Source organism: Carassius carassius, chromosome 6 (assembly GCF_963082965.1).
Source record: "Carassius carassius chromosome 6, fCarCar2.1, whole genome shotgun sequence".
Lineage (NCBI taxonomy): Eukaryota > Metazoa > Chordata > Actinopteri > Cypriniformes > Cyprinidae > Carassius > Carassius carassius.
Genome location: NC_081760.1, coordinates 2,946,695 through 2,960,838, shown reverse-complemented (window position 1 = coordinate 2,960,838; position 14,144 = coordinate 2,946,695). Strand labels below are relative to the sequence as shown.

At 35.2% G+C, this 14,144-nt stretch overlaps 1 protein-coding gene and 1 long non-coding RNA gene across 2 annotated transcripts; both read right to left on the bottom strand.

Moving 5' to 3' along the window:
- Positions 1 to 59: 59 nt before the first annotated feature.
- apela (apelin receptor early endogenous ligand) lies at positions 60 to 4,508 on the bottom strand. Its single transcript, XM_059551918.1, has 3 exons — positions 4,152 to 4,508; positions 1,979 to 2,068; positions 60 to 342 (listed from the first exon to the last, which is right to left on the bottom strand). The coding sequence occupies exons 1-2, from the start codon at positions 4,225 to 4,227 to the stop codon at positions 1,980 to 1,982; spliced, it is 165 nt and encodes a 54-aa protein (XP_059407901.1). The 5' UTR covers positions 4,228 to 4,508; the 3' UTR covers positions 60 to 342; position 1,979.
- Positions 4,509 to 9,967: 5,459 nt separating this feature from the next.
- Positions 9,968 to 12,121, bottom strand: LOC132141806 (uncharacterized). Its single transcript, XR_009433927.1, has 3 exons — positions 12,024 to 12,121; positions 10,572 to 10,703; positions 9,968 to 10,480 (listed from the first exon to the last, which is right to left on the bottom strand). It is a non-coding gene; the product is annotated as an uncharacterized LOC132141806 (long non-coding RNA).
- Positions 12,122 to 14,144: the final 2,023 nt, after the last annotated feature.

Below are 14,144 nucleotides of genomic sequence, written 5' to 3'. Positions count from 1 at the left end.
AAGACCATATTTTTTTATTCAATCAAGATAATAATAAAAGATTTAAAGTGCATAAATTACATATAAACACATTTCATCCCGTTCTTACTATTTACAATGTTCCTGGCAAACTCAAACTGATTGAGCGATGAGTTTTCAGCATGTTTGGTTGCAGTGAATGTCCCCATGGCTTGTTCACTAACATTCATAAAACAATACACTCCCTTTACAGAAGTGACTAGCATGGCTTGGTTACAGAAAAGTCCTCAATGAGTCAGATACAAAACTCTTCTCTCTTTTCCCAATGCTGGTCTTTGGTTTTCTTAACGCTCAACGAGACATCATTAAGGATAATTGTGAAACCTGATGAAGAAGAAAACAGAACCAAAGTTTTAATCCACATTAATTCAGGATAAGGATTGGATATTTACTGTTCCTAGTTTTCCCTTTAGACATTGTTCCTATGTGTGTGTGTGTGTGTGTGTGTATTTAGTTAACTCCAGACTAGCTCTGGCTCATTGTGTGGGGGTCACAGAGTAAAGGTTAAAGGTGACAACCTCTCCAGAGTGTCTGAAAACAGTAGGCGGCTCCGGTAGGCTGTCACTGTGTCCCCACAGTGTCACATCACACACAGATTTCAACATGAACAACCACCCAAAATTGAACTGTTGAGTAACATATAGCTTTTAATGTAAGAACCAACTACAATCTGTACTTGGCATCCACTTTATGACTTGTATCCATGAGTTTTGCTCTTCAACTATATTCACCTCTGTATCACCTTATGACCTCCTTTTGGGGTATTTGTGTGTTATACGCAAGATGTAGAATTTTTTCTTCTGTCTCTAAAATGTTTTTTGTTTTATTTATTTTTTTATCAAGGACAATACGGAACAGCTATTTTGCAGCACTTGTTCATGGTTAAGCTTTTTAGAAACCTAAGAAATGCAAACAACAAACAATCTAAAATGTAAAACAGAGATAGAAGGGGGGAAAAGCATTAATTATCACACAGTTTATTCTGTTAAACCATTTTTTATATTACATTTTTCAATTCTGTTGTTCAATTATTTTTAGTTCTATTGGTAAACTAATCCATTACTGCACTTCCTTCAATAAAAAAGGCCACAAGGTGTTTCTGAGGACTGGCATTACTAGGTGTAGTTTAACAGTGTGTGTCTGGCAGATAGTTGAAATTGGGTGTATTTACGGGGGTAGGGCTGTGTGTCTGCTCAGGCAATGTAGATTTCTACTCTTTTGTGTGTGTGTGTGTGTGTGTGTGTGTGTGTGTGTGTGTGTGTGTGTGTGTGGAGTGTTTGTGTTTACTCCCCATCCAAGAGAAAGTCACACGGCTATAAAGATCCAATAATTTCCCAGCTCATTTAGTCCAGGGTATTTACCCAAAGTCTCTCTGTTTGTTTGGAGATCCAACATGCGGTTTGTTAATTAATCTGGCCTTCCCTTCTCCAGAGATTACAATGGAGTGGTACCCAGCTAACAGGGAAAGTTCTCTCTATGTTATGAACAAACATTCTTCAAGTACCTCTAATAGAATGTTCATTCAAAGTTGTGTTCTCAAAATGTTAGCAATACATTACTTATGCATCGTTTATGGAATGTTTCTCTGAATTTTTTTTTAGTTGGATGTTTGTTTAACGTTTACTAGTTTCAGAAACCATTCAAAAGTAACATTCCCATAATGTTGTCCCGTAAATTTGCACAAACAAGAAAAACATTAAAAATGCAATGTTTTGAACATTATTAGTCAGCTGGGTAAACGGTATTCTTAAATGAAGCGCAAGCACTTGTTAGGCATGATTTAGTTTGTGTTATAAAGGAGTCACTAAAGTAATTTGTGGTATTTAGTGATTATTTGTCAGTAAATATTTCAAGGGAATGTCAGAATTTGAGTTTCCTAATGATGTTCCCCTTTAATCGCACTTTTTCAATATTTGCTCATTCCTCAGAGTAATAAAAGGGAATTAATAGCTTGTCTTACCTCACGGGAATGGCACTCTGGAGTGAAGAGGTAGACAGCGCTTCTTTGGACAGTTCTGTTTGCGATATTTCCGCCTTAGGTTGAGAAAATCTTGAAATGGAGGAAAAAATAAGTATTAGGTCTATAAACTATTATTAAACTTATATTTAATGCCAAGTCAAGACACATACAGTGCTTTATACAAAACAGATTTTTAAGGCAGTTTCACAGTTATAAATAATAATTAAAAAAAAGTTTTAGTGTTGCAAAGTTCTTCAGTTCTGAAACAAGCACAATATAAATCAGCTCTGAAAAGACGGTGGCATTATGCAGCTCAGTTTAGGCTAATTCAATAGAGATTCAGTTTAGTTTAATAACCGTTTTAATGTTGCAAAGTTCATTATAAATATATCAATAATTTAAAAGAGGTCAACCATTGTTTTACAATACTGATTATAAAATTGACAATTTGATATTTTGGGGGGAGGTTGGGGAGCTATGCATCCCTTGCCCCCTAGAAACCCCTCCCCTGATTGGGGTGTTACCTGAAATAAATTCAAATTGAATGGTCTCTCCAGTTGGTTACAAACAATCTGGAGGGCAATATAACAATCAGAGGTTCTTGTGATAACACTCATGTCACTTCCCTCTACAAGCAGCTATTAGATCCTCTCCCAGAGGCGCAAGGACAATGGCACGGTGCTCACGGGAGGACAACAGGGCACTTTTATATCTGCCTTTGACTAAAGCTATGCGAACTCCATGCACCTCCCAGTCTTTCTCTCTTTCACCACAGTAACCCTTTGCTAATGCATTATACCATTGTGCTCAACATCATGACTAACAATGAAGGCCGGTGCTTGATCGCCCACGGGCACCAGATTAATTGCGCATAGCCGCCACAGCAGCGGGAGATGAGTGTATACACGCAGGCTAAATTACATTTAGTTACATACCAATGTGTCTGAGTGTTTAGATAATTGCAAAACTACGTTAAGCAGTGTAAAATAAATTGCGTAAATGCGGTTTATTTCCAGTTGCATTAACATAAGTTTAAAATGCATTGTTATATTAAGTAGAAGTGCAACTTGTAACATTTATCCCCAAGTCAAGGGTCAAGTGAAACCTTTGTGAAACCCAAGCTTGTCTCTGGAGTATGTTAAGATGCTGAGCTTTTCAGAAGCGACAAACCAAGCGCCACTTAAAATCCACTCAACGCGCTGATCCTAAATCAGCCAAGAGCACATGACACGCACAGACCTAAATGTGCCAACTAGATCCTAATTGACTAATGAGGAGACGGTTATCCAAAGTGACTCACTGCAGAACAGTTGGAGTTTAATTCTACAAGTTTAATTCTATCAGATAGATAGATAGATAGATAGATAGATAGATAGATAGATAGATAGATAGATAGATAGATAGATAGATAGATAGATAGATAAAATTTGTTTAGTTTAAAATATATGCGTGATTTATTACAGATTTTTTTTTTTACCTTTAACTATTCCCTGAGTCAGTAACGATATGCGTATTTGGCTTACAAACCTTCAGTTTACAAAACTTCATTTCGAGAAGATAACTTGCAGTTTAGTAAGTAGATCAGATGTTGATTCACTCAGCGCTCTCAGCGTTCAGAGAGTTCATTGAGGGAGTAATTGGTCAGACTGATTCAAACCATTAAAAGAACCTGTTCAGAAGAGCCATTCGCTCGTGAATCGGTCACACTGCATTTTTGATTTTGCTTTGAATTTTCTTTCTAATATTTCACTTTACACTTTTTTTTATCCTATAACATGCACTTCAGACTGCGAGCTCAGAACGCAGGTAAATTATTAGGGTTAGTTATTTTGCTATATTTAATTTTTTTGCATATTTCACTATTAAATATTTATCTGAAATGATATGCATCTACATAAAGTACACTTGATATTTTGGGTTGAAAATATAGGACAAATAAGTTATAAATAACAAACTGCAGGTCCTTTAGTCAACAAAAAGCACTTACAAAAGTAACAACTAAAATATAAATAACTTAAATAAAAAATCCTTACAATTTTTTCTTAATGTTGGTTTCGTTGCAGCTATTTTAAGAATTTCTTTTTTGCATCACATGTTTTTTTGTCTCTGTTTTAAATCGCTGAATTCGTACAGGTATTCTGTCCTCTCGAAACAAGCACTTGTGGTCATGTACCTTGTTTCTCGGCGCTGGTCATGTACAGGATTGTCAGCAGCAGCAGAAGGAGATACAGTGGATGGAAGAATCTCATGGTGATGCTGTGTGAGGCTCGGTCCGCTCCTCAGAGGTCTCCGGTACCTCCGAAAACACACTCTGTTGATATGCAGATAAAATCCCTTTACGTGTCTGTCGCTCTCGGTATTTCTCTCTCGGGGCTCGTGTAGGATGCCGTGATAGTGCATGCGCACGCAGCTCAAGTCAGTTCTCAGGCTCTCCAACTTTACCAGTTTCAGATGGCGATATTCACTCTTTCTTCGCTCTCCTCGGATGGATAGATAACCTGATGAGTGTGAATGTCCAGTCAAGACAATGTAGCTTCACCCCCTCTTTATACAGACAAGAGAAAGGGGAGGAGAGGGCACTACAGAAGGAGGGGAATGGAAGACCAAAAATTGGGTGGGGACATGCGACATCACACACACACACAAACACACACAATTTTGCATTGCACAAATTCACCCCACATGTATCAAGTAACAGAGCTGGCAGAAAGGAGCTCCCTAAACACAAAACGTTTTTGGAGATACTTTATGCTTGCATAAACTATTTGTTGTGTACAGTGGTTACAGCGGACATATAGAAGGATCCTAAAGTCTGAGTCTATAAGTCAAAATGGTTCTATTTTGCATTATATTACTAATCATATTGTCTGCATAATGATTTAGGTAAATTCTGTAATGTTTTATTTTGCTCAAATAATCGTAATCGACCTTTTCTCCAAGGAACTTTACATTTAAATAGACAGATAGTTAGAAAAAAAATTGTTTACGGCTCATTATTGACTTCATTCTAGACTAATTATTGAATGAAGGAACTAAATTTGCTTGCATTTGATTTGTGATAAATAAATTAATTATTTGAAATATTTTGTATAATATTTTTTTTAATAATATATTTCACACATACATTCTTAAACATTTAAACAAACAAAAGTTGTTTAATTATGTTAAAAAAATATTGCACTTCAGACTAATTCAGTATGCAAATATTTTAAAATTACATTTACAAATATGATGCCAAAAAAAACACAACCATACAACAGTATATATATATACTCTGCTGTACGATTGTGTTTATATACAGTATATAGATAGATAGATAGATGTCTATGTGATAGATAGTGTATTTTTGGTTTTGTCTGTGTGGATAAATATAGATCATTGAGATTTGGTTTCTCATAATATGCAGTTGAGTGTGTCTGTTTTCGGTTAGAGATTAACATTGGAGGTGTGTGAATTATTGGCTGGCCTGGTCAGTTAGGTGTGTGTGCGTGTGTGTGAACGAGCTGTGAAGTGCTGGTTATAGTGTGGCTCCTAGACCTATATACTAATGAGCTACTATTGTACTTCACTACCTAAAACAAAACCTCACCACAGGAGAGCCAGCCTGACACACACTTAAACACTGGCCAAAGACTGTTAGAGCTGATGTCTACCTTTTTCATTAAAAGTTTAGATTAACATGGTCTAATACTCATCGACTTGATTTGCAGAGGTATAAAATGCTAGTAAATCATCTGGAAAGAAATCAAGGAATTGAGCGAAGAGACAATTCATCATGGCAGAGCATTGTGATAATTATATATCACACAATGATAAATATAGTCTACATTAGGAGTTAAGCTAGGATTTAAACTGAGGTGGTGTTAATTTAGGAGCACCCCCAATATATCATTTGCATGTAAACATTGCACTGAATGATGTCTACAAAGACTCCCTTGAGCTCAAGTACAAGTGCAGTGAATCTAAAGTGTTGGAGACAAACTTGCAAAGACTGTTTACCCCAAAACAGGCTTAATAATGGAAGAGTCACTTTCTGATGGACAGTTTTAGCTCAAAATGGCTTTTGTTCGGTGATGTTATACTAAACTGGACAGATACCCCAGTGTGCTGAGGGTTCATTATGGTAATGTTATTAGATTTACTGATACCCCATGTGTCCCTGTGTGTAAATAATGTCCCAAATAATGTTGCAGCTCCATCAAGTAAACAAATGACAGTAAATATTGGATAATTTGTAGGAGTATTTAATTGAATCAAGCAGGGTTATTATCATGAACTAAAACCAAAAAGGAAACATTTAAAACATTTTTGTTAACTCAAATAAAGTTGAAATCAAATATAAATACCAGATGCAACGCTTTAGTTAAACAAAAAATTGTTGCCTATCTAACTGAATTAAGTTTAATTTGAAGTACTAAAATTACTGAAAAAATGGAAATGCATAAAAATCCCTAAATTGTAATATACATAACTAAACTTGTAAAAATGGCAAAAAGCACACAGCAAAAACAAAAAAAAAAACCTACATTAGATAGATAGATAGATATTTAGATTAACATGGTCTAATACTCATCGACTTGACTTGCAGAGGCATAAAATGCTAGTAAATCATCTGGAAAGTAATCAAGGAATTGAGTGAAGAGACAAATCATCATGGCAGAGCATTATGATAATTATATATCACACAATGATAAATATAGTTTACATTAGGAGTTATTAAGCAGTTATTAAATTGTAATATACATAACTAAACTTGTAAAAATGGCAAAAAGCACACAGCAAAAAAAAAAACCCTACATAAAAAATCTACACAGATAGATAGATCTAATAGAAGAAATAAAAATATATAATTAGCTATAAAAAAAATGTAAATATAAAATAAAAGCTTAAAATTGAATGTAATATATATTTTTTATTTCACTATTTAAGTAAAATAAAAAATATTAATATAAACTTTATTACAAGGATAACACTAAAACAACACTGGAACGAAGGCACTTAATAAAGTGTGTAGGGGAGGTTTAGGGATGAATGAGTGTTCCTCAGTTGACCTCTTGGAGTGTAAGTGTGTGTTTGTGTCCATAATGAAGTGCATATGTGAGTGAGCCGAGTGTGTGAGCCATATGTGTGTCCACTCATTGACCTTTCTCATGTGTGTGTCCATTTATCTCAATTCTTCTTTGATATACTGGACCTGTCATGGTGTTTTAGTGTGTGTTTTAGGTTTCTCTGCTATACTGCAGCTGTCATAGACGCTGCCCATCTTTTATTAAACATCCATTTATGCCAACGGTGTCTGCGACTACACATCCTCTGAGCTTTTTTCATGTCAATTAGGATTAGAACCCAGCATGTAGCTAATAGACAAGATGGACTGACCAACAGCTTTCAACCCAGTGCCAGTGTGTGTGTGTGCGATGACGTGTGCATATGCAGATACACTTATTAATTGCTTTATAGTGTTTGCAAAAATGCTCCTCACCGGCATCATACATTCTGTGTGTATGTCCTTTCATTCTCCCTGGTGATTCACATTGTCCCTTGGACTTTATTCCCTCAATTTGAATATGCTAATGAGTTGTATTCTTATTCGGAGCCACCTGGTATCCATGGAGACTGATACCTATAGACAAGAGTGCATGCATTGCATGCATGAAAACACAGATGTTGGGGTCATTTTGCTCATTGACTCGTAATGAAATCTCAGACGCAGCACAGTCTGGGTGGGTGTATGTCTGTGGCTGGTTGTGTGTCTGTATGTCGTAATGTTTGCTTTATTAGGGATTAGATGTTATTACTTGGATTAACCTGCCTGCTAAAATAATCCCTCTAAGGGACGTGAGTTACTGTCTCCGCCCACTGTACCAACACACACACAAGCTTGAGGAAGAAATTTAGATGCCTTAAGGTGTGTTTTGAAAATTGGACACTGATTTTATATAAACATGTATTAGAATTGAATTATACACATCCTATGTATCAAAGCCCAAGCAACAAGTTGCAATCAAAAGGTAGAGACATGCTGTGTAAAAAAAATTGCAAATGCTGATTGTTGAATTTCTCTGTACAGGAAGGATTCTCATATGGAGCTTGTGTTCTTTGGTCTCTACACACATTAAAATCAAGAATTTACACACACACACACACACACACACGCATACTGACCTTAAAAACACCCCATCCCAGCAGGCAGAGGTCGAGTCCATCTTTCAGGAGCAAGAGCACATGATTTGCCGATCAGTAGATAGATAGCCTCCCACACAAATACTAAATTATTTTATTTTATGTATTTATTTATTTTGAAAGGAAAACTTTCTTTCAGGCTAATAAATATTACAGCAACACTGAAAAATACAAGAATACAATAAAGTCTGGGAGTCTAGTGAGAATCCACCAATTGTTATTATTATTATAATTTTTTTGGTACAAATGTGTCTGAATATGAATATAATGTTTATAGATGTAATATTATTATTATTATAATTATTATATTGTTACTAAATTAATTTGAGAAGTAGTAAAATATTCTTTACTTGAATGGAAATATGTGTTTTTAGTGAGCATGTGTTTTTAATTCCAGCGCTGAGTTCAAAGTGAGAGTGTGATTGTTGCTTCCAAGTGCGTTTATATATGATTGGGTCAGTGTGACAGGAAGTGTTATCAGTGTGTAGCTTTGTGGACTGTTGCAACAGCAGATAAGAGTGGCATTCCCCATAACCTTTCTTCCTCCCAAACTAGATTACTACCCTCGCTTAACAACAAACACACACACACACACACACACACACACAACAATACCCCCTTTTTCAGTTTACAACTCCAAGTAGTTACTGCCAGGAAGCGCATACACAAACTACTTCCCCAACATTGTCCCTTCCTCCAACTTACTCATGCTGGTTCCCCTATAGATTTATAAAGCTATAATGCAAGTATACATACACCTATAAATTCAACGCATATTAAAAAGCTATAGACCAAAGAAGAAGAAAAAAAAACTCTTGTATTTCACATTAGTTTTGTCTCAAATTGATGACTGAATTTTTTCTGCGTTTAGGAATATCACTGTTAAGGAAAAGTAAGGAGATAATAAATTTGCTTGAGAATAAGTGTCTGCATGATTGGCAGTTTTTGTTAAACACCATTAGAGGGCCCCCATACTCTGTCACTATTTTCACAACAGAAATGACAATGAAAGTCTCACTTTTATACAGTATAATGTCAATTTTATCAGTGAATGTTAGTAGAATGCATGAAACCCAACACAACATGATTTAAATATGTGAATTATATAAGTGATCAATTATGTATTGTGAACTTTATTCCTTTCTAATTGTTGCACTTGAAATTGACCTGCTGTGTCTGAGTAGCTGAAGTAACATTCAGCACACATGGTCATGAATCTAAACACTATAACCTCACTTTTAGTTTTTATACATGATTAGAAACAACGTAATATCTTCTCCAGATCCAGATGACTGGATCTTAATGTCATTTAAACATTTTAAGATTAAGCACACACAGTCTAGAGAGATGTACTCATGAATGCATTTTCAAGATCCTTCAATGGACATAATCCAAAGTTAGACAATATTCATATATTTTAATATTTACATACAAAAATGCCAAATGTATATGGATAAATAAATGAAATACAACAACAATGCATTATATAAACTTTAGGACATTATATCATATAAATATATTTTGTATAAATATAAAAATGTCTTCACAATATACATTCAGTAACATATTTTCCCGTTTTTCTTGCCAAAGGCTACCACCACCGTGAGACTTTATTTCGATAGTCCACTTTAAACATTCTACTAACAGTTAGTAACTTTGTAACTACATGTCAACTACATGTCGACTAATTCTCATTAATTTGCAACTTCATGTCTACTGACTCCCAGAGTAGACTGTTAGGTGTAGGTTTAGGGTTTGTATAAGTTGACAAAGAAAGTGTTAGAAGCAGAAGGTCTACTTTAGTAGACATGTAGTTGCAAAGTTACTTACTATTAGTAGAATGTTTAAAGTGGATAACGGAAATTAAGTGTTACCGCATTTTGCCCAGCAAAGCATAAGCTGCGTGAAAAAAATGAAGGCTCCTCCAGACATGCTTTAAATCATTGTATTACAAGTGATAAGCAGATTAAGGTGAAGAAAGGGGAGGGGATTTGATTTCAATAAATCGTCTTTACCTTTCTTTACTGTTTAATTACTTATTGGGGTCATACATTCAAGCCAATCAGCTGGCCTTGAGGCTCAAAGGACATATGAAGTCGACAGCAGTGTCAGAGATCTTCAGTTTGTCTGCTGGTTATCTGCATTTGGTGAGCCAGTCCTTTCTATCGATTGAGCACCAGTGGAAGGATTCTGTATTTGTGTGGAATGTGTTTGTTTGTGTTCATGGAAGCTCTTGATTGGTTTTGGTGATGACTCTCTGTTTTTTCTTTGAGGTGTTCTTTTGTCGCATCATCTTCTGTTCTGTTTGAATGTAGTCATCTATGGGACACAAATATGCACTTTAGGCTGCACTTTATCTTGATTTAGTCATTAGTTCAGTGTTTGAGTGGTTTATAAAAAGTGTGTTTACCTTGATGATCTGTATTGTGTGTGCAGATAGCAGCCAGGCCAAATAAGCACATGATAGTAAATGCAATGATGATGAAGACCAACTCAAAACCTGAAAACAGCAGATCCATAACAAACACATACACTTCCACCTCTACACACACACACACACACACACAGAGAGAGAGAGAGAGAGAGAGAGAGAGAGAGAGAGAGAGTGGAAAGCATGATATAAAACATGATTACACAGCTTTAAACAGTTTATCTTTATAGATTTGATGGGTAATACAAATATTAAAAAGTAAATGTACAATAATAAGTGTGAAAGGCTGAAGCAGCTCTGATATGCATGGATCTGAAGACATTAATGCAAGACTGACTGAACAGAGAAAATCCATTAACACACTGCATGTATTCGGGATCAATAAACTAGATTCAGCTGGAGAGGCAGTTGTGCAGTTGTGTTGATGAATACAGCAAAAGACTGTAGAAAAACCTTAAAGATAGAGCAAAATAAATCTACCAATTTAAGCAACATTATCATGGATGATGTACCACCGGCTGGTATATTAAATCTTATCAAGCTGATCAGGATTCATCTAAATATTGGTTGCAGATATTGGCATGTTACCATAGACAACACTAAAATATAGTTTAATGGCCACTAAATCAAAAATATTTTCCTTTCAGTTTGTAAATGAGCATTTAGAATCAAGTATTTCAGAAATGTAATGATGCATATGATATTGAAACACATCGTAAAGTAGTTATGTTTTCTCATGAGATCAGTTTGGAATAATATACAGTTATTATTGTTAATGTTGCAGAACCATGGGTAGCAATATGTTTCCTTGTTTGGCCCCTTGACTGGTGAACTGAAATATAATACTGCGTGATGATCACAACTTTTGGATGAGAAACTTAAAATACAGTGCAATCCAAGGTTATTAACAAAACCGTTCATTGCTTAAAATAAACATTAACCGAAATATATATATTTTTTTTTACTTGAAAGCAGTCAATAAATAAATAATACAAGCTATATACACAAAAAACATTACATTTAATAAAAAAAAATATTAAAAAAAATAAATACAATCACTGGTATCATCATCAAAATCATCTGTTTCATATACTTGTAAATGGTTACTGTATAGTATAATGCAAATGCATTCTTTTGAAGTCAGCAAGAGAGAAAGAGAAATGGATATAAATACCTTATTTTGCTTTCTTTCAATAGGATTCAACCCATCAGTAGCAGCTCATTCAATTTTTACCACACACACACACACACACACACAGTGTATGAAACGTGCTTGTGTGTTAGAGACTTTTACAAGCTTCTCAAACAGAGCAATTAAAGTCCCCCTTCTTCCTACTTCCTTACTGCTAGCTATAAACCACGTCAACGTTTAAACCCACTTTTCATACATAAAGTACCTATACACATACACTTGCTGTCTTTATTGTTTACCTGAGTTTGCAGCTGGATCCAGTCCAGGTGATGAGGTTTCAACTCCAATAAAGGCAGCAGCGTACAGGTCAGGTCATGTTCACAGCACTCATCATGACTGATCCTGGATCCTGGGCCACGTTGCAAGAAATCTGTCTTTAAATATTGAGAGGCTTACAGGCGGACTCAAACGATGAGTGGCTCCTCAAGACTTTCTTTGACATCTTCACTGTCTTTTTAGTAAAATAAGAAGCAAACAAACCAAGAATGCTATGTTACTTTTGAAACTAGTTGAACCTGTTTTGTTACAGGCAAAAAAAAAAATTTGTTACACTATTGCAATTGCGGTCAGGCTGAATGTAAATATTTGCAATACTTGTGGGTAGATTTGAAAAACTGCAATAATATCATGTCAGTGTGGTTTATTACTTCTGAAATTAGGAGTTGGTTATTCCTATCTATTTATACAGTAAGCAAGAGAGAAAAATTATATATATATGCTTAAAGGGGTAATTCACTGCTTAATAAAAGTTGTCTATGACGTATAAATGATTTTTGTTCTAAACCGCTACACAAGTAGAGAAAACAAAAAAAAAAGGGCTTTGGCGAAAAATGTAGTTAGTAAAACTTGGGATACAAAAATGCAGAAGAATGATATGTAGTATTCACAAAGGATTTGGAGCTGTCAAAAGTTGGGGATATCTTGTTGCAGGTAACGTAAAAATAATACTCTTCAAAACGCACTAATTTCAATGTAATTTAAAAACTTATCTCAATCATTCTGATCTGTATTCTCTATTCTCTTTCACTCACCCTGTGAAATGTTAAATATTTTAAGCTTCAAAAGTAAGTGAAAGCACATAATAAAATGGTCTTTGTGACTCATGCATCATATTTCAAGTCTTTCATTTTTTTTTGACCAACAGAGAGACATCATTTACAGTTATTTACTGACAATATTCTCTTCTAATTGGATAGGAGCCATTTCAGTTTGAGACACAGAACAATTGGGTCATGAAAACCAAATCAGCTTAATTCATGAGTCACTTCACTGAAAAGGCTAAAAATAATGATTCATTTATAAACTGATGATGGTTACTTCTCACTAGGTTGGATGTTAAGATTTTCTGTTTATTGCCATTCACTTTTGCATGACTTGGAATATAGTGCATAAATCGTAAGGACCATGTTTGATCTCCAACCCATTTCCTTAATGCAGAATGACACAATTTTCAATTTCGTGTGAACTATTCCTTTAATGTAATAATGTTTATTTGTATTGTTCATACCTGTAGTGTGCTCACATTTCTCTTGTATTAGGCCATACAGGGTGAAAATACTGAATATTACTAGACAGAAGAGAATAGTGTACCACTCCATCTCAGTAAAGGGCGAAGCCATCTGCTTCAGCTGAACGAACAAACACAAAACTCACTGCAAAATCAGGGCATCACTGATACTTCAGCACCACTGCTGCAGAAATACTGTAGCAACACTATCAAAATAATACAACTGACACGTCTTCATCATCTGAGTTCATCAAACTGCACGGATCAAAATTTGCAACACTACCAGAACAAAACACTCCAGCACCTGTACAAATGTTTGGATCAGGATAACACATGACCAGGCCCTTAAACACACATATTTATTTAGAAAACCAATTACTCACATGCACTATCGCTTAAACGGGCATCTACTTTGAAGTCTTTGGCGCTGTACATACATTTTCTTTTTAGACTGTGCGTGTGCACCTGTTTGTATACAGGTGATACTGTAATATGATAATATGAGTAATATGAGCTACCCCCCTGTAATATGAGGGGGGTAGCTCATATTGCATGGTGCTTCTACCCTGGATACCAGACACAAGATACAAGTAGAGGTAAAATTCAGTCGTGACCATGCAAATCTCTGACTGTCCCTTATTGAAATAGTATGACATTCTAGGATTGTAGAATGGAGGATTGATGTTGTATGTCCATGGAGATTGTCTCAGCATGCAATTATTCCCGCCCAGACTGGACATGAAAATCAATTTGGTCTATAAATACTTTAATGAGACTGTTGAAATGTTTGTCTATGTCCTTCAGTACACCATTGAGGTCAGAAATGAATTAAAAAAATGCACTTATCAAATAT

What these genes read in the sequence shown, in the direction of transcription:
- apela (XM_059551918.1), bottom strand. Translation starts at nt 4,227, where the DNA reads ATGAGATTCTTCCATCCACTGTATCTCCTTCTGCTGCTGCTGACAATC. An exon ending in GACCAGCGCCGAGAAACAAG is followed by an intron (nt 2,069 to 4,151) that starts GTACATGACCAC and finishes CTCCATTTCAAG; the next exon opens with ATTTTCTCAACCTAAGGCGG.